At 41.4% G+C, this 22,503-nt stretch overlaps 1 protein-coding gene across 1 annotated transcript; it reads right to left on the bottom strand.

Annotated features, from left to right (window-relative positions):
• Positions 1–3,452: 3,452 nt before the first annotated feature.
• Positions 3,453–14,518, bottom strand: LOC309382710 (vomeronasal type-2 receptor 26-like; the record flags this gene model as incomplete). Its single annotated transcript, XM_081934478.1, has 5 exons — positions 3,453–4,972; positions 7,472–7,598; positions 8,726–8,910; positions 12,037–12,430; positions 14,372–14,518. 5 exons carry the CDS (start codon positions 14,516–14,518, stop codon positions 4,074–4,076), a joined length of 1,752 nt encoding a protein of 583 aa, XP_081790604.1. The 3' UTR covers positions 3,453–4,073.
• Positions 14,519–22,503: the final 7,985 nt, after the last annotated feature.

Genomic DNA, 22,503 nt, shown 5'->3' on the forward strand with positions numbered 1-22,503 from the left:
TTTTTATCCTATTGCTGTTTGAAAAGATAAACTGGCTGGAGACTATATCCTGATAAGAAAAATTTGTTGGTACAAATAGGGGTCTGGTTTGTCCTTTTGCGAATTCCAAACAACCTTTTTCCTTACAATTTACCCCCCTCCCCCTTCCGACATCAGACCTCATTTTAATGAACATGTGTGATACTATGGGATGCAAATACGTAATATGTTTGGCTATATGTAACTGACTTCCTATGCAAAGAGGAGGTTTCATTTATCCTGTCCAATCAAGTTTCCTCTTGCATTTTTTCTGTTTACTTTAAAAAGGAATGTAAGATGGGTCTTGGGGTTCTCCCTTTTCATAGGGAGATCCTACTTTATCAGGGTTACCTTAATAAATTGCTTTTAAATCATCTTCCGACTTGGTTACTTACGGGGAAGGTAAACCGAGGCAGAACCTAGGGCCAGATTTGACTTTCAATTGCCAGCCTTCTTGAAAGAGGCGGTGGTGAGGCCCCTGCTTAAGAAGCCTTCTCTGGACCCAGTAGAGTTAGCCAATTATCGTCCCGTCTCCAACCTTCCCTTCCTAGCGAAGGTTGTTGAGAGTGTGGTGGCGCAACAGTTCCCTCGACACCTGGAGGAAATTGATTATCTAGACCTGCGCCAGTCCGGTTTCCGGCCCGGTCACAGCACTGAGATGGCTTTGGTCGCGTTGGTAGATGATCTCTGGAGGGCGAAGGATGGGGGTTGCTCCTCCATCCTAGTCCTATTAGATCTCTCAGTGGCTTTTGATACCATCGACCATGGTATCCTATTGCGTCGGCTGGAGGGGATGGGGGTGAGGGGCACCGTACTGCGGTGGTTCTCCTCCTACCTCTCCGGTCGGACGCAATGTGTGTTGGCAGGGGAGCAGAGGTCGACCTTGAGGCCGCTCACGTGCGGGGTGCCGCAGGGGTCGGTCCTCTCACCTCTCCTGTTCAACACATACATGAAACCGCTGGGCGAGATCATTCGAGGGTTCGGGGTTGAGTATCATCTGTATGCCGATGATACTCAGTTATACATCTCTACCCTGAATCACCCCAACGAAGCCGTCGAGGTGATGTCCCGGTGTCTGGAATCCGTCCGGGTCTGGATGGGAGACAACAGACTCAAGTTCAACCCCTCCAAGACGGAGTGGCTGTGGTTACCGGCGCCCCGCTTCAGCCAGTGGGTTCCATCCCTGGCCATTGGGGGTGAACAACTGCCCCCTGTGGATAGGGCGCGCAATTTGGGCGTCCTCGTAGATACCCGGCTGTCGCTGGATGACCATGTGATGGCCGTGGCTAGGGGGGCGTTCCACCAGGTTCGCCTGGTGCGCCAATTGCGCCCCCTACTGGAGCGGGACGCCCTTCGCACAGTCACTCATGCCCTGGTGACGTCCCGCCTTGATTACTGCAATGCTCTCTACATGGGGCTCCCCTTGAGATGCACCCGAAGGCTGCAGCTGGTCCAGAATGCAGCCGCGCGGACAATTATGGGGAGTACTAGGTACTCCCATATAACACCGCTCCTGCGCCAGCTGCACTGGCTACCTGTGGCTTTTCGGGTGCGTTTCAAGGTGTTGATTATCACCTTTAAAGCGCTCCATGGCTCAGGACCTAGTTATTTGCGGGATCGCATCCTACCCCACACATCCCTGCGACCAATTCGCTCCCACAGAGAGGGACTCCTCCGGGTACCATCCGCTAAGCAATGCCGGCGGGCGGTGCCCAGAGTAGGGCCTTCTCTGTGATGGGCCCAATCCTCTGGAACGACCTCCCCCCTGATATTAGAATTACTGCTGATCTCCGCTCCTTCCGTAAGAAACTCAAGACCCACCTGTTCCAATTAGCTGGCCTGGCCCAATCGCAATTATAATTATAATCTAATCCTGACCTTCCTGGCCGGCATTTAAAATTTTTAAATTCTGGGGTATTTTAATTGGTTTTAATTGGTTTTAATCATCAGTTAGTTCATGACTATTGTACAGTCTGTGTGTTCATTTGTTTTGTCTGGGGTTTTGTATTTTTGTTGTCTATTGTATATTTTATTTCTGTCTGTACACCGCCCCGAGTCCCTTCGGGGAGAGGGGGCGGTTTATAAATTTAATAAACTGAAACTGAAACTGAAACTCTCACCCATGGCCAAAGAAGGTAATTCTCCAAAAGCTAAAGAATCCCTAAATTAAAGCCACTCCATCTTGCCAGGAGATGTTGTTCCCCATCCAGACCTCAACAGCCTCCATGCACCAAGAGAGGGGGGTGTGGGGAATCACAGCATTGCTTAACTCATCACAGGCAGAGATGTACAGCTGAGTATCATCGGCATACAGGTGACATGGTGATAGATGATCTTGCCTAGTGGTTTCATGTAGATGTTAAGCAGGAGCAGGGGGAGTGCCAACCTTTGAAAGATTCCCCCCACAAAACAGGGGCTGGGCATTGGACCTCTTACCCCTGATCCACACCACCTGAAAATGGCCTTGAAGTGAGGAAGTGAATCAGGACAACACAGTGCCCCCACTCCCAACCCCTGGAGCCGTTGGTGAAGGATATCATGGTAGGTGGCATTGAAGGCATCTGCAGGTTATGTAGAATGAAAATTGACACATTAGCTCCATCTTGGTCCCACCAAAGAACATCAAAACCCACAACTAATCGTTTTCATTTCATGTCCACGTCTGAGTCCTGACTTCATCCAGGATCTCTTGAAGCTGCAGTGTGATCAAATTGTCATCCCCAACAAGGGGAGGCTGGAGATAGGACAAATGTTCTCCAACTGGGTGGGTTCTAGTGACGGCTTCTTAAGAATGAGGTGAAGCAAAGCCTCCTTAAAGTACCGAGACACCGCTCCCTTCACAAAGAAGCACTTACTACTGCCAGTCCCATCCGCATGTTACCACCCAGGAGACCTTAACTAGCCGGGGAGACGTGGATCTAAAGCACAGGTAGCCAAGCTCACATTCCATAGGATTCTTCCTCAGGAGCTATGTGATTAAACTCTTCCCAGATAACTGGGCAAAGATATAATATGGGCATCTCTACTAGGCCAGTATTCGTGTCAACATCTAACTCTGAATAAACCCAAATGACTTTATCTGCTGGAAATTCAGGATATTCTTCAGCACCTCCTGGAGATGAATCTCCACATCTTCCTTCCTCAGGAGGAAGGTTCACACAAAAAGGACCAGTGGGTAATTATCTGCAGACATCATTTGTGCAGATAAGTATTTGTTCTTCACTACACAAATTGCAACGAAGTCTTACCAGTATTCATTCAAGTTAGTTCTTTGCCTTCTGACACTGCTCTCTAATTATATTTTAACAGAGAAGCCAAGACCTGTGGTAGCGCAGTGGTTAGCGTGCAGTACTGCAGGCTAAATCTGCTGAGCGCCAGAGTTCGATTCCCACCAGCCCAAGGTTGTCTCAGCCTTCCTTCCTTCCGAGGTAGGTAAAATGAGGACCCAGATTATTGAGGGAAATAGGCTGACTTTGTAAACCGCTTAGAGAAAACTGTAAAGCACTGTGAAGTGGTATATAGGTCTAAGTGCTATTGCTATTAATCTATTTCATCTCTTGGTTCCTCCGTAAACCATAGAGAATGACGAGATCCGTAGGTCAAGAGAAGCTGCTTGAGTGCAATCCTGTCTAGGACCTCAGTCACCAACTAGGGTCTCTGCAGATTCTCAGGTATAACTCCCATCTCCCTCTGAAACCTGTCATTATCCATCAATCAACCCAAAAAGTTGAGAGGGGTGGCTGCAAAGTTTAGTTTGGAAAGATCCTTTAATACCTTGTTGCTACTAAAATGTTGCACACAGGGGACAGTTGAAGGCCACTTGCTTTTCTTCCAACTGGGGGCCTTTCTCCTACAGGATATGCCTTCCGGGCTCTTAATAATGTGCAAGCAAGCTATCAGTTTGATTGAAAAGGAGAACAGTTTCCTATAAACAGCATTGGAACTCTTAGTATGACTGTAATTTCAAGTGCAAGGCAAACTACAGTTTAGAGCAAGGGAACAAATTAGATAATAAAACATTAAGGAGTTGTTTTTTTTCCTAATGGTTGACATGCTTATTTTTTTCCTGTTATTTGTTCTTTTGTATTCAAATCAGGCCTTAAGATAATAATGTAGCACTTGGGGATGAAGATGCAGCCCAAAAGGCCAGCACTGGAGGACAAAATGGAGAAGACCTGAACAGCCACCATGTACTTCCCTTTGGTGCTCAGGTAGGTTGGCACGAAGGAGATCCAGACACTGCAGAAGACCAGCATGCTGAAGGTGATCAGCTTGGCTTCGTTGAAGGCCCCAGGCAGTTTCCTGGCCAGGAAAGCCACCACAAAGGAGATGGCAGCCAGGAAGCCCATGTAAGCAAGGGCACTGTAAAACATGACGACAGAGCCTTCATTGCACTTCAGGACAATCTGTTCAGGATGGGAGTGCATATCAGAATCAGGAAATGGAGGAGAAACCCCCAACCAGATAATACAGATGAGAGCTTGGAGACCAGAGCAAGAAAAAACAATAGAGTTGGCCAAACTCTTTCCCAACCATCTCTTGATTTTGTTTCCCGGTTTTGTGGCCAGGAAGGCCAGTACCACCATTAACGTTTTGGCCAAAACTGAAGAAACAGCAACTGTGAAGATAATGCTAAATGTGGTTTGCTGGAGAAGGCAGGTAACTTTCTTCGGTTGGCCAATGAACAGGAAGGAGGTCAAAAAGGAAAGTAGGAGGGAGATGAGGAGGATATAGGAGAGGTCCCGGTTATTTGCCTTAACAATTGGAGTTTGTAGAAATTTAATGAAGATTCCTAACACAAAGCTGGTGATTAATGATAAGAATAAAGCCAAGGAAGCCAGGATGATGCCCAAATATTTTTCATAAGATAGGAAAGTTATAATCTTAGGAACACATTGATATTGACCTTTGTTTGGATGCTGATCTTCTGGACATCTGTGGCAATCACTTGCATCTAAGAAGTTGATGAATGGTTTTAGAATCACTGGCATCAGTTCTATGTCTTCTTAAATTAAAATAGTTAGTGTAAAAGCCATAAAAGCCACAAAAACCCTTAATGGCATTCAGAATAAAATAGCAAGAGCCTTAGACTTATCTATCACTTCACAGGGCTTTACAGCCCTGTCTAAGCAGTTTACAGAGTCAGCTTCTTGCCCCCAACAAGCCGGGTCCTCATTTTACCGACCTTGGAAGGATGGCTGAGTCAACTTTGAGCCAGTGAGAATTGAACTTCTGGCAGTCGGCAAAATTAGCCTGCAATGCTGCATAGTAACCACTGTGCCACTACAGCTCTTATTAATCCTATGACAGTGATGGCGAACCTATGGCATGCGCGCGCTGGCCAGCTGAGTTCACCCTTTTTTAAAGCCATTTTTCACCCTCCCCAGGCTCCAGATGCTTTATAGGAGCCCAGGGAGGGCGAAAAGAGCCTCCCCCACCCCCGGAGGCCTTCCAGAGGATTCATGAGCTTCCCTGAAGCCTCCAGAGCGCAAAAAAACGGCCCTACGGGCAAACCGGAAGTTCGGGAATGGACTTCCTGTTTGCTTGGAGGGTCGTTTTGACTGCTCCGGAGGCTTCAGGGAAGCCTCTTGAAGGTCCCTGAAGCCTTCGGAGCGCTTAAAACGACCCTTCGAGCAAACCGGAAGTGACTTCCTGTTTGCTCGGAGGGTTGTTTTTGACTGCTTCGGAGGTTTCAGGGAAGCTTCCTGAAGGTCCCTGAAGCCTCTGGAGGGCTTCCAGGTCGGCGGGGGAGGCTGTTTTTGCCCTCCTCATGCTCCTATAAAGCCTCTGGAGCCTGGGGAGGGCGAAAAAAGCATGCAAAAATGGGGGAGGTCGCACTTGTAGTGCGCACATGCGCACTGGGGGGTCGCACATTGTATTATGGGTGCGGCACGCCTGCACACGACCCCCCTGCACTCCCCCCACTTATGGCACGCGAGCCAAAAAAGGTTCGCCATCGCTGTCCTATGGAATATATAGTGTGATCAATGCATTATGTCTTCTGTTTTTTTTTTTTTTTAAGTATGATAAATTAAAGTAAATGAACTGCTTGATTGAAGCAGTAATATTCACTGAATTTCACCTTTGTGCTATTCCCTCTGTAAGATGTTCTTGGTTAATGATGCAGAACTCACATCCTGGGCTCAGAATAAACCTTGGAAGAAAATTCTGATGTGACATAGAGAACTAAGCAGGAAATTAAATTTCATCTCCTTGCACCATTTTAACTCCCATTGTTATAAGCCACTGTGAGTCTGGAAAGATTTAGCAGCATACCACCTTAATAAATGAATCCTCATCTTATTAACAGTAAACATGATTGATGATTATTATCCCAGTTGAATCTTGGCAACCGTATATACAGATTTCCTCCAGGAAGGATAATCCTCCAGGATTATCTGTTCTAAAGCTGGCCCTATAGCCTCAATTTATTTTAATGTGCTGTTGGACTTGAGCCATGGACTTTGTAAATTGTATTTATTGTATAAATTGTAAATTATGATTTAAAATCTAATCTCTAAGAGTTATTTATTATACTGGCTAATTTGAGTGGACGTCTTCCCATTGCCTCCCAGAAAACCTGGCTACATGATACTTTAATGGATTGTTCATCTTTCTTAAAATCAGGTATAAAACTTCAGGTGTCAAATAGCTTCAAAATCTGGATCCCATCAAGCAGATAGCATTTTAAACTTTTGTTTCTAAAATTTGTGTTAAGAGTATATCACACTCAAGCAGTATGCTATAGACATTATATATAGAAGAACTCATAGGTACATACAGACAGACAGACAGACATACTGTACATAGATACATACATACAGTACATACATTTGTAATGGAGATCCGTTTTCCATCCATAAAGAAAACTTCTTCCATCAGGCAATCAGCTAATTAATTACAGACCACCACCATCACCCCTTTCGCTCTCTCACTCACTCCCTCCCTCTCCCTCCCTCCCCCCCTCTCTCCCTCTCTCTGTATGTGTATGTGAATATATGTCTGTCACTTGGTGAAGCCTGGTTATCTAAGGGACTATCTGTTTTCTTTGGTTGCTGCTCATTCTATCCTATTTAACAGAGTTGGCGTATTGCACATCTCATTGAATGACATCCATCCCTCCACTACAGATTCATAGAGTCCACAACCTGCCCATCCCCAGGCAAGCCCTGGAGAGGAGTGGTTTAGTTGAGGTAATGTTCTTTCTCTGGAAGCACGTTTTTTTTATTTTTTCTTTAATGCTCTTTTTATATTGTTTAGTTATATTGCCTTGAAATTATATGATAGGATGCCCAGAATTGTGTTAGAGCCAGGCAGATTATAAATTAATCTCAATTTTCATCTAGGATTACAGGGTAAGAGAGTTCCCTTTTTCAGTAAGAGGGTTCAGAATGAGTGGCAGGAAAGAGAATACACACACACACACACATACAAACACACCAGGGTTACCCACCTTCCTGAGTGGAGATGGTTCCATCTGCACACAAGGAACAAGCATAGCAGCAAGGGGCCTTTCCTTCCAAAACCACCTTGGCCTGTCCAGGGTGACAGCTTTTAGTACATCTGGACTGAGGAAGGACCTAAAACAAGGAACATGAAATAGTGTTAGGTGCAGTGACGTGCGGTGAGGTTTATGGCTGGTGAGGCACTGAGACAGTGGTGGGTTTCAAATTTTTTTAGACTTGTGGACTTCAACTCCCAGAATTCCACAGCCAGGCATGCTCAGTTCCAGTTTAAAGGAACCGCATTTGTTTTTCTCCTTTGCACCCTCTACTATGAGGCAGGAGAACTGCATGCCTCACCTACATCAGGAATTTTTAGGCTTTTAACCCTTGCTTAACTCTGCTCGAGTGATCATAAAACGCCTAAAGTCAGACTAGATGAGGCATGCAGTTCTCCTGCCTCATAGCAGAGGGCGCTTTTTTAGAGACTTTTTAAAACAGTTAAGCAGAGTCATCCACAGTGAGGCAGCAACTAGCTCAGCCTGACCTCAGTTTTTTCCTTTTACATTTTCTTTTCTTTTCATGATGACAGTGCTGAGGCTGTGCCTCCCCTGCCTCCCCTGACTGCACGTCACTAGTTAGGTGCTGATCAGGGAAATTACGGAGAGAAAAGGAAGATTCAGAGTGGCTGTCCACGCATAATTAGGTAGCTTCTGCATCTGTTATGATCAAGTGAGCAGGGAGAACCAACAGGAGTTTGCCAAGGGAACAGAAGAGAGGAGAGTGACCAACAAAACCTCACTGGGGAAGTTTTATTTTTTGATTGGATAGCTTTAATTTTTTTTTATTGTTTGATTGAAGCCTGTTTCCCAGGCTTCAATCAATCCATGCAAAAGCAAACGCTGTGACTAGGCAGGACAGACAGGGAGGAAGCTAACCACCAGATTGCAAGAACACAGGCGAACGGTCAGTCGAAGAGAGCCAAACTCATCAGTAGCCTCACATTGCAACAAGGGCATACAGTCAATTTTGCAACTATTAAGATTGTTGGGCGAGCAGGCACAAAAACAGCCACGGAAGTGACCGAAGCTCGGGAAACAGGCCTGTCGTCAGTAAACAGGAATGCTGATTTAGTGACCTAAATGATTCCTTGCCACAACAGAGAGCAAACATCAGAGGGAAAGTCTATGGATCCCAGGAAAGATCTTATTGATATCTTCACCCTTTAATCTACATGCATTAGAAATTGTTCCATTAGTCCCTACCTGGTTAAACCGTTTGGTCCAGATTCTGACATTCTGGTAAAGAGTGAATTTCATCTCATTGAATCCACTTTGTCTGTCTATCTTGCCAAACCTGACTGCTCCAAGGGACTGGTTGGGAAACACTATCCATTTCATGATGTCATACGCAGCAACCAGTTCCCCCTTGTCATCCAAATACACGCCATCTATGGAAGTATTGTAAAAGTGGACATTTCTTAGGAAAGAGTGAAGCTGGAATGGTGGGAAAAATAATGTCAGTGTTCAAAAGCAGGAAACCCATTGAGATTGTTCAGCCCTGTCCCCTTGAAGTTTTAATCTTCCAAGACAGCAAACTCACATGTCTGGGAAAAGAATTGACTTGCTATTTTTTTCTCTTTGGAGAAATTGAAACACATGTGAGGACTAAGGTTCCCTCTGTTTGGTATAATTGATATGAATGGTCCCAAAGGCTAATTTTTAGGCAGGACTGTAAGCATTTTAAATATTAGCACATTTTGGATTTTCTGTTGAAAGCATCTTTAGAATGTTAGGATCATTTCCACTTCCACCTAGTAAACAAAGGGACTTTAAATATAATCTCTGGTAGATAAGCATTGGTAGAATGAGATAAGGTAGAGAAGGATAATGTTCTGATCCAACTCCCCAAACACGACAAACCCTCTGAAGTTAACTCAAAGATTCCTTTATTAGGAGCACCAGCAGCCCCGGCAAAAAGTTTCTCTCTCACCGCCGGCTAACAAGTCTGTCTGTCTAGAAGATGAATAGTTGTCTGCTACATCTATTCATCTCCGCCCCCTGTGTTTTATCCCTAGAGCTAGGGTGGAGCTTCTGTAGCAGCGGTGGCTCTTCCTGCCCCAGGACCGGCTCACGGATTTCCACTGCTCTCCTCTCCTCTGCCTTCTACGCATCTGTACATCAGGCACTGGACCCAGCTGTTCCTCCTCTTCCTTATCAGCCACTTCCAGACCTGGGGGCTGTTGACTCTCCATCTGAGGGCTGACGGATGGCCCTGGCTCTGCCTCTGTCTCTCTCTCTCTCTCTGCCAGCTCCATTCCCACTTCTCCTTCAGAGCTCTCAGGTTGCCTTGATGCTGACCCTGATTCCCATGCCTCCTCCTCCTCTGATTTGGCTGCTGGAGGGGCTGGCAGCTGACAGGCCACAACAGATAGGCTTCCCTTCTTGCTCCCAATTTTTCTTTTAACCACTCTCCCAATAAGTCATGCAGCTAGCTCAGTCCAAGAATCAGTAAATTGGTGTCGCTATCGTAACAGAAGTGAACATTGGAATTGGAAGCTGGTTTCTTCAGTAGCAACCAGAGAAGGGATGAACTAGACAAGACTTCTCTATGGGATCATAAGACCACGGAGTTGGAAAAGGTCACAAAGTTGACCTTATGCAAACCCGTGAATGTGCAGGATAACCAATCCTCAAGAAATAGCTGTCCAGCCTCCTCTCAAAAACTTCCTGAGATGAATAACGGACTATTGCATGTATCTTACAATTAGGAAGTTTTTCTTTGTTCTTTAACAAAATCTAGGTAACTGCAATGTAAAATCTATTTTTCTAGTCCTAATTTCTACGGCCATGGAGAAGAGTTGCAAACCATCTTCCTTATGGCACATTTTTGACACTGAGATAATATCTCCCTTCAGTTGTCTTTTCTCCAGACTGGGGATTCCAGGTTCCTTCACCAAATCCTCCTTTGTCATATTCTCAAACATCCCTTATCTTTGTCACCTCTTCTGACTCTATTTTCACTTTTGAAAATATATGCCCAGAACTTTGCAAACTCCAGATGTAGTGTCGCCAATGAAGTGTAGATTCAGATTCAGATTAACAGAATTGGAAGGGACCTTGTAGGTCATCTAGTTCAACACCACCACCACCCAAGCAGGAGACCCTACATCATTTCTGACAAACGGCAGTCCAATCTCTTCTTGAAAGCCTCCAGTGATGAAGCTCCCACAATTTCTGAAGGCAACTTCTGTTCCATTGGTTGACTGTTCTCACTGTCAGAGAGTTTCTCCTTATTTCTAGGTTGAATCTCTCCTTGGTTAGTTTCCATCCATTATTCCTTGCCTTGCCTGGCCTTCGGAAAATAGCTTGATCCCCTTCCTCCTCTCTGTGGCAGTCCCTCAAATATTGGAAGACTGCTATCACGTCTCCCCTAATCCTTCTTTTCATTAAACTAGACCTACTCAGTTCCAGCAACTGTTCATTATATGTTTTAGCCTCTAGTGCCCCAATCATCCTGGTTGCTCTTCTCTGCACTTTTTCTAGAGTCTCAATGTCCTTTTTATAGTGTGGTGACCAAAACTGGATGCAGTAGGTGTGGTCTTACTAAAGCTTTAGAGAGTGGTATTAGTACTTCACTTGATCTTGATTGTATCCCTCTCTTAATGCAATTTAGGATTGCATTGGCTTTTTTGGCTACTGCTGCACACTGCTGGCTCATATTTAGCTGGTTGCCCACTGAGACTCCAAGAGCCCTCTCACAATAGTTACTGCTATTGAGCCTGGTTTCACCCAGTCTATATGTGTACTTTTGGATTTTCTTGCCTAAGTGTAGGACTTTACTTTTCTCTACACTGAATTTCATTTTGTTAGATAGGGCCCAGTGTTCAAGTCTGTCAGGATCCATCTGGATCTTGAGCCTATCTTCTAGGTGTGAGCTATTCCTGCCAGCTTAGTATCATCCACAAATTTGGTAAGTAGAAAATATTTTTTTGGGTAGAAAAGAACAGCTGTGGGATGGATCGGGGTCGGTCTTCTATCAACAGAGACTATGGAATGGATCAGGGAGAAATGCTTTCCGAATCCACCAAGCTCATCATGAACCAGAATACTGATTATTTTTTCAGCAATAGGTGGAGAAGGAAAAATCAATACCTGCCATGACTGAATCCTCAACGGACCTTGCCTGCCATTATAGGCCATTGTCTTTTGTCTGGATCTTGATAAGTGTGCAGCATTTAAGGCATGCGCCAGAGCCTGGAGGATGCTGTAGGTGTTGTAGCTGTCTAGAGACAGGTTTTTTTCAACCACCTCTTTAGGCAGAGGCTCCAGGTTTTCTTTCTCTTGACACCGTATCCTTCCTCTCTTTGATAGCCCATGCTTTGAATGTAAGCAGTTAAACGCCTTCCTATGAAAATGGCTCAAAGCCCTTAAGACTTCCCGAGGCGCATCATAGTTCGCCTCTTTCTTTCTGTGGATTAAGAAGGAAAGGAAGCTATGTGTTTGCTGGGCAAGCAAAATATTAAGATCTAGGTTCAAGGAGAGATCCCACGAAGCAGTGGTCACCCAGACTTTACCCACAATGGGCTTGATGAATTTTTCAATTATAGCTTGCATAAGCCATATTGTGCCGTAGAAAAAACGGTATTCCCCGTAATAAATCATCACACTGACATTGTTCCAAAGACGGAATACTTCAAATTCAAAGCTTATTCTTTCTTTGGTTAAAACGGGGGAGCGGTATATGAAAACTGCACAAATTGCATTCTGAACGAGCACTGGGACAAAGGTCCTGATGAATCTCTCTCCGTTTTCAGAGTCCGGAGTAATGAGACCAATCCAATTCCATCCGAAATGCAGGAGCATCCTTGCAATCCCTTGGTAGAAATGTTCTTCTTTGGGGACCATCCGGTACTTGAACGGGAACTGATTTTTCTCATCCAAACTCTGAGAAACAAAACCATAGCTGACCTACAGAGGAAGGGATAAGACAGGACTTTGCCTTGGTTCCTGTTTTCATGACAAACCTCAGTTATTTGCTTGCCTGCATTAAGGAGTCAACAAATGATTTGTTGACCTCATGATATATAAGGGTTGAGATCTTGCAGGATCCATGGGTGAAAGCTTGTATCCAGAAATCAAAAGACAGACACCTCCTAGCAAGACCATCTTTTTTCCTTTTTCTTTTTAGCTGCAAGCAGGATTGCAACAGCCAATATTTTAAATAGTAATTTAATTAAAAATTGCAACTTAAAGATAAATAGTAATACAAAAAATAAAAAATAGAAAATGCAGAATAGAATAGAAATAAAAAAGAAAAAAATAAGAATATGGTAAAGAAAAAAGAATATATAAAGAAATGACCCCCCCTTCATCACAACAAGTATAAATAATTTTAATAACTTATCACCTTCTCTTAAAATACAAATTATCTCTTTTTCCCATATCCCATCACTGGTCTATAAACAAACACTTAAAGCCTTGATGTTTAGTCTTGATCAGGAAAAGGCCATTAAGGGTTACTAGAGATAACAACATATCTCTTTTAATCAAATAAGCCAACTTTATATTCCTTCCTTTTATTTTAAAAATCCAAATTTTAATTATGATCGGAGAAGATAAGGCACTGTTAATAAAATGAACAACCCCCCCCCCCCACTTAACTTGACCTATACTATTGGAAATATTGCTTCTTAGCATCAAGAACTCCATAACTTGTAGTATCTTTAATAAAATGGAATTAAATGCATTGCATTTTACTTTTATAATAATGTACTGTATTGTAGACCTCACTAAGTGGTGTAGAGTCAGCATATTGCCCCAACAATCTGGGTCCTCATTTTACTGCTATCTGAAGGATGGAAGGATGAGTCAACCTTGAGCCAGTGAGAATTGAACTGCCAAACTGCAGGCAGTCGGCAGTCAGCAGTCAGCAGAAGTAGCCTGCAGTACTGCATTCTAACCACTGTGCCACCACAGTTCTTTATCTGTGCCTTTCTATTTTTTTTGTTTTTAAAAATTTAAAACATTTTATTAGATTATAGAATAAAATACAAGGGGAGGAGAGGGGGGGAAAGGGAGGAAGGGAGGAAGAAAAAAATGACTTCCAGCTCCCTTAGTTGCAGTAGAATAAAGCATTAACATCAAATCTCAACTTTTTTGCTTTTCCGTAATAATATTAACTAGCCATTTCTATAACAACAAATCAATCTAATTAGTAAAACCCAAAATCAAAGTTTCATTTTTTTTCCACCTTAAGCACAAAGTACAGAAGTTCTCCATGTAGCAACAAAAGTACTTATATTCTTTTCTTTGATCAAAACAGTCAATTTAGCCATCTCTGCCAACTCCATCAGCTTCTGTAGCCATTCGTCCATGGTGGGACTTGAAATGTCCTTCCATTTTTATGCATACAATAGTCTTGCTTCCGTCAACATGTATAAGATCAAAGTTCCATTTTTCCCCCCAAGTCTTTTTCCATTAAACGCAAAAGAAAAGTTTCTGGTTTCATCTTTATCCTCGTTTTAACAATTTTCTGTATTAAAATATAAATCTTACTCCAAAATTTATTTGCTTTATCACATGTCCACCATAAATGATAAAAGATCCCTTCTTTACTTTTATATTTCCAATATTCATTTGAAATACCTTTATATATTCTAGATAACTTATCCGGTGTTAAATACCAACAGTACATCATCTTATAAACATTTTCTTTTAAATTATAGTTCAGTGTGAATTTTAAATCTTTCATCCACATATTTTCCCATTGTTCAAGCATCACATTATATCCACAGTTCCTTTCCCACTGAGTCATACAATATTTTTACATGTTCACTTTACATGTTCAAAACCTATTTCAGACCAACTTCAAATAAACATGATTTTTCCAGCCAGATATTATCGTCATACCTGGGGGATTTTGTAGATTTCTGACATGGTTGAAATCTGCTTAGAAGTATCAGAATGAGTGCCTTCAATGATTGCCAGCAAACTGTTCTGCTTCCCACAGTGGTAGTTTGGAATATTGGTCTGTCCAGTTGAGAGCAGGTCTGCCATGGCTTCAGAAGTACTTCTCGCATCAAAATAATTGTCCAATAAATTGTAACCCAGGGTGATGTTGGCCAATAGTTGAGGATTATGGTTGATCTCATAAATAGTAAAAAGAAAGGACAGGATGTTCCAGTACAATAGTTCCCCTTTGCTGCAATAAAATATTTGCATCAGATCAGCTTTTTTTTCTAATTCGCTATTCAGTGATACACTATCAAATTCTTCATTACCTAACACCAAAATAGTTTCTTGACATGTGTTTAGATTTCTTCTTGGATCTCAAGGGCCAGTTCCATTTCAGAAGCATTATGGTGAAACATTGCAGTAAGGGCTGAGGATTTTATTAATAGTGGGCTAAATAAATACTTCTACATTAAGAAAAAACTTCCTTGTTAAATTACATTTATTGATAAATTACATTTATCGCTCATTGGAAATCCCTTATTGGTATTTTGCATGAAACAGAAGAAAATGCTCATGATTTGTGGTTTTGATAATTATTGCAGAAAAAAAAAAACAGATAACAGAAAAAAGAGGGTATTTTTGTAACCATAAGAGTAAGAGATAATTTTGTAATCATACTTGTATTCACCACAAAATAAATTTCGGGCTCCTCCTATTCCTTTTTACATTTTTTTTTCTGAACTTGTCTTTTCTTTTTCTTCTTCTTTCTTTTTCTTTCTTCCAGCAAAGAACTTTGAGACACCAAAATGAAAATTAGATGAATTACATATAAAAAGATATTTGCTCAATTGCAGTCTTATTCCGGATTGTTCACAGAAAGTAATAAAAATCTGGTTCAATGATACGGTACGTCCAGAACCTCTCACATGCTACCTTGGTTTCTTTGGATTAATGCTAGAAATATCTAAAATGAATGATAGCAACTCCTAAGTAAGAGGCAGCAGAGCCTAGAGAATTATTTCATATTTTTTTCTCTCTAAAGACAGTAAAAAGCAGCAACTGGTGAGATCAATTTTTCTCCATGAGTAAGACAGAAAATGCTGTCCTTGACAGACAGGGTCATCAGGAGCCCATGAAAGCTGAATCATATTTAATAATATTAAATTCACGTCTGTCAAATGACTTACTTTGCAAGTTTGGTGGAAGGAGATTGGCGGAACACAAATGGGTAGAACATGACAGGGGTGGCAGGGAGAATCCCACCAATATGGAAGTCTCCCAACCGATAATAACTCTTGAACCCCTCCTGATCTATGATGAAATTCAATGGGCATTTCATCTTTGGCTTCCAGCTGGCTGCATTGGGCAGAAGCAACAGGAGCAAGAAAAGAGAGCATAATGTTCCAGCTCTAACTTTGAAAGTCTCTTCCCTTCTTGCTGAACTCAAGGCCATATCAGGAATTGAATCTGGCCAAGGTTTCAACATTACAAAGGGGATAATATAAATTCTTACATTGGCATTAGTGTCTATGCCTGCCCTTAATCTCAGCCTAAGCTCTCCATGGTACACAATGATGTTATTTTGGCATTAGCCTGCCCAGGCATGATAGGGCAAGGTGTTAAATCAGGCTGAGCACAGTGCTGATGGAAGATTACCTTTGGGTTTTGGCCAAATCACTATATCTTGATAATTATAAGGTTAAAATGCATTTTCTGTCTCCATATTTCTGGAAGCAGGTGCAGGAAGGATAATTAAGTCTTTAACAAGTTCCCTGTGGTGAATACAAACTTGAGCTATCTTTAGTGGTATGAAGGACTAGGAAAAACTCTTAAAGATGAGTATGTAATATGCCATTATCATACAACAGGGACTCTGTATGGATTCATACTTCTAAACATGGTTTTAATAAATAATGTCTTCTGATAATTCATACGTTTTCTTCATTTGGACTGTCTGAACTGGAAAGACCAATGGATACCTTGAGATGGTTGTTCAGGTCCAAGTGTTACCTAAGATCAGATGTTCACATTAAAAACACCCCCGATTTTAATCTGGCAGTTCATTCCTGCATGAGTTTCATCAAGGATGTTTTTTGAAAGCCTTTTAATTTCTTAAAGTCTAAAAATGAAATAAGATTCTTATCCTCAATCTATGGAATAGGAGAAAGAAAAATATGAGGGGAAAATAGAAACAGATGAGTTCCCTGATAATGGTACTTATTTTGGATAATGAAATGTCTACAAGAAAATAACCAAGCTCAGAGAGCACCAAGGTATATTTCTAGTCTATGGCTGTAATAAATATTTGATTTGATTTAAATATACTTGTTGGATACTTATCTAAGTAAGTTTGTGTTTATGCAGATTAAGGTATATTTTGGACTCTGAACTTGAAGGATTTGTATAAAATTTTAGATAGATTAAATGCTGCAGTAAGAATTGCAGATCTAAAAAATGTGTATCTATGTATGTACAATTGGTCCTCAATGCTTTGTGTTATACAGGTGTGTATAAACTGGTTTTGTCTTCCATCTTTCCCAGCAACAGTCTTCTCCAATGTTTCCTCTCTTCTCATTAAGTGGTCAAAATATTTGTGTTATACAGGTGTGTATAAACTGGGTTTTTTTTTTCATTCTAATGTTTCCATGGAAAACTAATACATTCAGCCATTAATGCAGAGCGCTGGAATTATCCTCACAATTAAAGAAGTTTTTTGAGTGTCTCAGAATAGGTTGCAAGGAATGTTTGCCCTGTTCCCATAAACCTGACCTCAACCTGCCCTCTCCTTTGAAGTCACCCATTTTCTTCTGCAGAGGTGTTTCATTCTGCACACTAGGAACACCCATAGCAGCAAAGAAGGCCTTCCTTCCAGAAGTATCCTCGCCTGTCTGGTTCAATAACTTTGAACAGCTTTCATCTGGATGATGGAAGGATCTAAAAGAAATTCAGAGATTAAGAGCTACCAATGAAATTTGCCATTTGAGATTCATCGAAATCTGTCATAGGGAAGAAAAGAATTGGTATAAGATGAGACCCGGGCAGCCTTAGTGCCGAAATATTTTCCATGAAGCTTTATTTTATATACCACTTGAGAGATGGGGATCTTTCAAAACTTTATGATTGTATGAGAACAAACAGATTAATTCTAAATCTTTGCTAAGTTATGATGCTTAAACTATGGTTGATGAAACAGAACATAATCACCTGGACTTTATTTAAATTATTTTGCATTTTTAAAAAATCTATTGTTTGGAAATCAGTAAGTCATTGAGTTAGTTTGGAACATTATGTGAGCACCTGAAACCAATCAACCAACTGAGCCATAGGCAACGATTAGTTACAAACAGCAGTATAATTTGCTTGAAATATTGGGACTTAGTAAACTGGGGTTCTTACAACCCATTACATCAAGCGTCCTTTCCCAGTTTCTTAGAATACTGCATGAAACTAGTCAGTATGATCGATGGTTTCATGTGTTGCTTAAGTCAAACTTTCTATGATTTATTCAATAAACCATGTTTAAATTCAATGTGATTTAGAGTTGTATGAACACAAGTGGACTGATAAAAGAGTTGAGGGGACATTCAAGAGAGCAGTAGAATGGATTCACAAAATATGAAACCTTAACATTGGACTGCAAATACCAATTTGTTTTCTTTTTTGTTATTTAGTCACTAAGTCATGCCCTGTCAGGGGAAAAAAACGCCTGATATCTGAGATCAATGGACCATGGCTGATTCCCTTCCGCATATCTTTTGAGATATTAAGAAAAATAAAAGTCTTTAAAAGTATTCTAATTAATAAACAAACTTTAATACGAAAATAATAAAAGTAAATGAAACAGAAAATAACTGATGGTTACATTTTGATAATGAAAGCTACGTCTGCCAAGTTGGCTGCCGAACAAAGAAGAAAAGGAATTTTGGAATGTGTAACGCGTGCGCAATAAATCACTTTCAGATAACATTTTGTTTTATGACCTGCGCAATAAAGCTTTCTTAGTTTAACTCTTGAATGTCAGTTTAGGCAGTTCAGGCCTAGCAAACTTTTTAACATCGTGACACCCCTTCTTTTGCTAGTCTGGGCTGACGTCATCAAATCATCAATTAAGGCACATCTTCTTTCGCAGATATTCGTGTTGATTTGCGGCGAGTGGTTTGTTAAGCATGTCTGCGATCTGATCATGTGTAGAAACATATTGCAATTTTACAAAACCTTGCTTAACTAATTGCTTTGTGTTTTGATAACGAATGTCAATGTGTCTGGACCTAGAACCTGTGAAATGTGACTCAGAAATATAAACCACAGATACATTATCTTCCATCACGGTGATTGGCCGAATCGGACGTGTCCAGATATCTGTGATTAAAGCATCAAACCACGTTAGAGAATTACAAGCATCTGAAACACAAGCATATTCAGCTTCAGTAGATGAACATGAAACAAAACTCTGTTTTCTCACTTGCCAGTAAACAGGACAACCATTTAGGAACATCATGTAACCAGAAGTGCTTTTGCGTGACTTCTTGTCGCTCGCCCAGTCGGCGTCAGCAAAACAAATCAACTTTGGTTGATCAGTGTGTGTTGGTTCTAGCAATAACTTCATGTGTTTAGTGTGTTTTAGGTATTTCAACAACTTCTTAATGCATGACCAATGAAATTGTGTTGCCTTACCTACGTGTCGTGATAAAAGATTAACACTAAGTGCGATGTCAGGTCTGGTCCAACTACTAATGTATAATAGTGAACCAATGACTGAACGATAGAGTGTTTGGTCCTCGAACTCAGGACTTGGTTCATGTGTTAAGTTGTGAAAATCTGTTTGCATGGGTGTCTTTGTTGTGCTAGCATCTTTCATGTTGCAATGATGTAGAATGTGGTCAATTTTCTCCTCTTGTGAAAGACTAAACCCCTTCTGTGTCTTTTCAATTTGAACACCTAAATAAGTGCTAATGTGTCCTAAAGATTTCAGTGTGAAGTATCTCTGCAAACTTTTAGCAAAAATCTCACTCATTTTCTTATTTGGACCAATATAAACAATATCATCAACATAAACAAGAATTATCTCATATGCATTGTTAGATCTTTTTGTGAACACGCATTCATCAGTTTCGGACTTAATAAAGCCCATTGAATTTAGTTTGTCAGTAAGACATAAATACCACATTAAACCTGACTGTTTCAGACCATAAAGACTTTTGTTCAGGAACCAGGTATCCCCTTCTTGCTTTCGGAATCCTGGAGGGCTTCTCACGTAGATCTCTTCATCTAGGTCTGCATGTAGATAAGCTGTGTCCACATCAAATTGGAAAACTTCTAAACCAAGAATAGTTGCAGTGGTTAAAGCAATTTTTACACTTTCAGTTCTGACTGTTGGTGAGTAAGTGTTTGTGTAGTCCTCAGGATAACGTTGAGCGAAACCCTGAGCTACCAGTCTGGCTTTGTATAAAGACTCACCATTCGGTTTCTTCTTGATTCTGTAGACCCATCGGGTGCCAATGACTTTCTTGTTTGCTGGAGGTTTTGCAGGTGTGAATACATTAAGTTTCTTTAAACTGTCCATTTCATCCTGCATTGCATCATACCATTTGTCTTGTTCTGAATCAGGAAGCTGTTTGATTTGTGTGAATGTCTCTGGAGGAAGAGTAACGTTGCAAATCAAAGGTAATGGTGACTTTGTCAATTGCCATGAATAACGTTGTGGAGGGATTCCTTTTGTGGCCCTCTTGGAGCGTCTAGGAGCAACAGACCAGTCTTCTTAATACAATAATACAATACAATAGTAGAGTTGGAAGGGACCTTGGAGGTCTTCTAGTCCAACCCCCTGCCTAGGCAGGAAACCCTATACCGTTTCAGACAAATAGCTATCCAACATCTTCTTAAAGACTTCCAGTGTTGGGGCATTCACAACTTCTGGAGGCAAGCTGTTCCACTGATTAATTGTTCTCACTGTCAGGAAATTTCTCCTCAGTTCTAAGTTGCTTCTCTCCTTGATTAGTTTCCACCCATTGCTTCTTGTTCTACCCTCAGGTGCTTTGGAGAATAGTTTGACTCCCTCTTCTTTGTGGCAACCTCTGAGATATTGGAATAATGCTATCATGTCTCCCCTAGTCCTTCTTTCTCTTAAGCTAAACATACCCAGTTCCTGCAACCGTTCTTCATATGTTTTAGTCTCCAGTCCCCTAATCATCTTTGTTGCTCTTCTCTGCACTCTTTCTAGAGTCTCCACATCTTTTTTACATCGTGGCGACCAGAACTGAATGCAGTATTCCAAGTGTGGCCTTACCAAGGCATTATAAAGTGGTATTAACACTTCACGTGATCTTGATTCTATCCCTCTGTTGATGCAGCCTAGAACTGTGTTGGCTTTTTTGGCAGCTGCTGCACACTGCTGGCTCATATTTAAATGGTTGTCCACTAGGACTCCAAGATCCCTTTCACAGTTACTACTACTGAGTAAGGTATCACCTATACTGTACCTATTCTTCTTCTTCATCATCATCCTCGTCCTCACGTTCGTCGCTAGCATCAGCATCCGCGGCTTGCGAAGACGGAACATCAGGTTGTGAAGAACTGGTAGAAGGAACATCTGCCTGCAAATTGTCATCAGGCTGCGTGGCATCTGGAACACCATCTCTAGGAAAATAAACTTCAGGATCATTGGAATGAATCCTGGACCAGTCAATGTCTTCCTCAAAATTAGCAGATTGTGAAATGACAATCACATGTTTAGTATCAATGAATTTGTACCATTTTGAATTATCATCAATACCCATAAATCTTAGTCTCTTTGCTACTGTACCTCCCTTTCTTCTTTGACTTAAGGGAGTGTTCACCATAGCATATGAACCAAAAATGTGGAGGTTCTTGAGATTAGGCTTGTAGCCATACAGCATGTAGAAAGGAGTTTGATTGATTACACTGCTCCAAGTACGGTTGACAATGTAATTTGTGTCACGATGTTAAAAAGTTTGCTAGGCATAAACTGACATTCAAGAGTTAAACTAAGAAAGCTTTATTGCGCAGGTCATAAAACAAAAAAGGTTCTTATCTGAAAGTGATTTATTGCGCATGCGTTACACATTCCAAAATTCTTTTCTTCTTTGTTCGGCAGCCAACTTTGGCAGACGTAGCTTTCATTATCAAAATGTAACCATTAGTTATTTTCTGTTTCATTTACTTTTATTATTTTATTATTAAAGTTTGTTTGTTAATTAGAATATTTTTTAAAGACTTTTATTTTTCTCAATATCTCAAAAGATATGCGGAAGGGAATCAGCCACGGTCCATTGATCTCAGATATCAGGCGTTTTTCCCCTGACAATTTGCATATTTGATTGCTTCACCCCAGTATGCGTTACTGAGATTGGCATCTTCTAGAAGACAACGCATCATGGTTTGTAGAACCCCTTGTCTTCTTTCTACGACTCCGTTATGAGCCGGTGTATATGGAGCAGATGTCTGATGAAGAATTCCATTCTTACGCATCGAGTCCTGGAAACGCTGAGACATGAATTCTGCACCACGGTCACTCTGGATTCTGGCGATGCGAACTTGGTATTGTGTAGAAACAAACGCTGCAAAGTCTTTAAAGATCTGAAAGGTCTCAGATTTCTCTCTCATAGGATATACAAATCCATATCTAGAATGATTATCTACAATTGTTAAAAAATACTTTCTGCCACCAAGTGTTGGTGGGAAAGGACCCACTATGTCAGTGTGTACCAAATCAAAAATGCGTGTTGACAGGCGTGTAGCGTGTTTTGGAACTGGAGCCGCCTTGGATTTAGCCTTTTTGCAAACGGCACAATCCAAAAACACCTTACACCCCTTTAGATCCAAACCTTTTGCGCACTCCGGCATCTTTCTAAGAACACGGAAACTGGCATGCCCCAATCTTCTGTGCCACTTGTGAATACACCTGGAATGCAAAGGTTTACCAGTTAGTGAATTCTCAACATTAACAGTTTCATGAGGACCCTCAGGCTTGCTCTGAGCAATCTGTTTCTGTTTTCTCTGTTTGTTGGCTTTAGGAGCCTTTGGCACAGTAACGTTTTCTCTCTCTGGGACAACTCTCTCTGGGTCTA

This window comes from Natrix helvetica (genome assembly GCF_964273705.1).
Source record: "Natrix helvetica genome assembly, chromosome: 1".
Lineage (NCBI taxonomy): Eukaryota > Metazoa > Chordata > Lepidosauria > Squamata > Natricidae > Natrix > Natrix helvetica.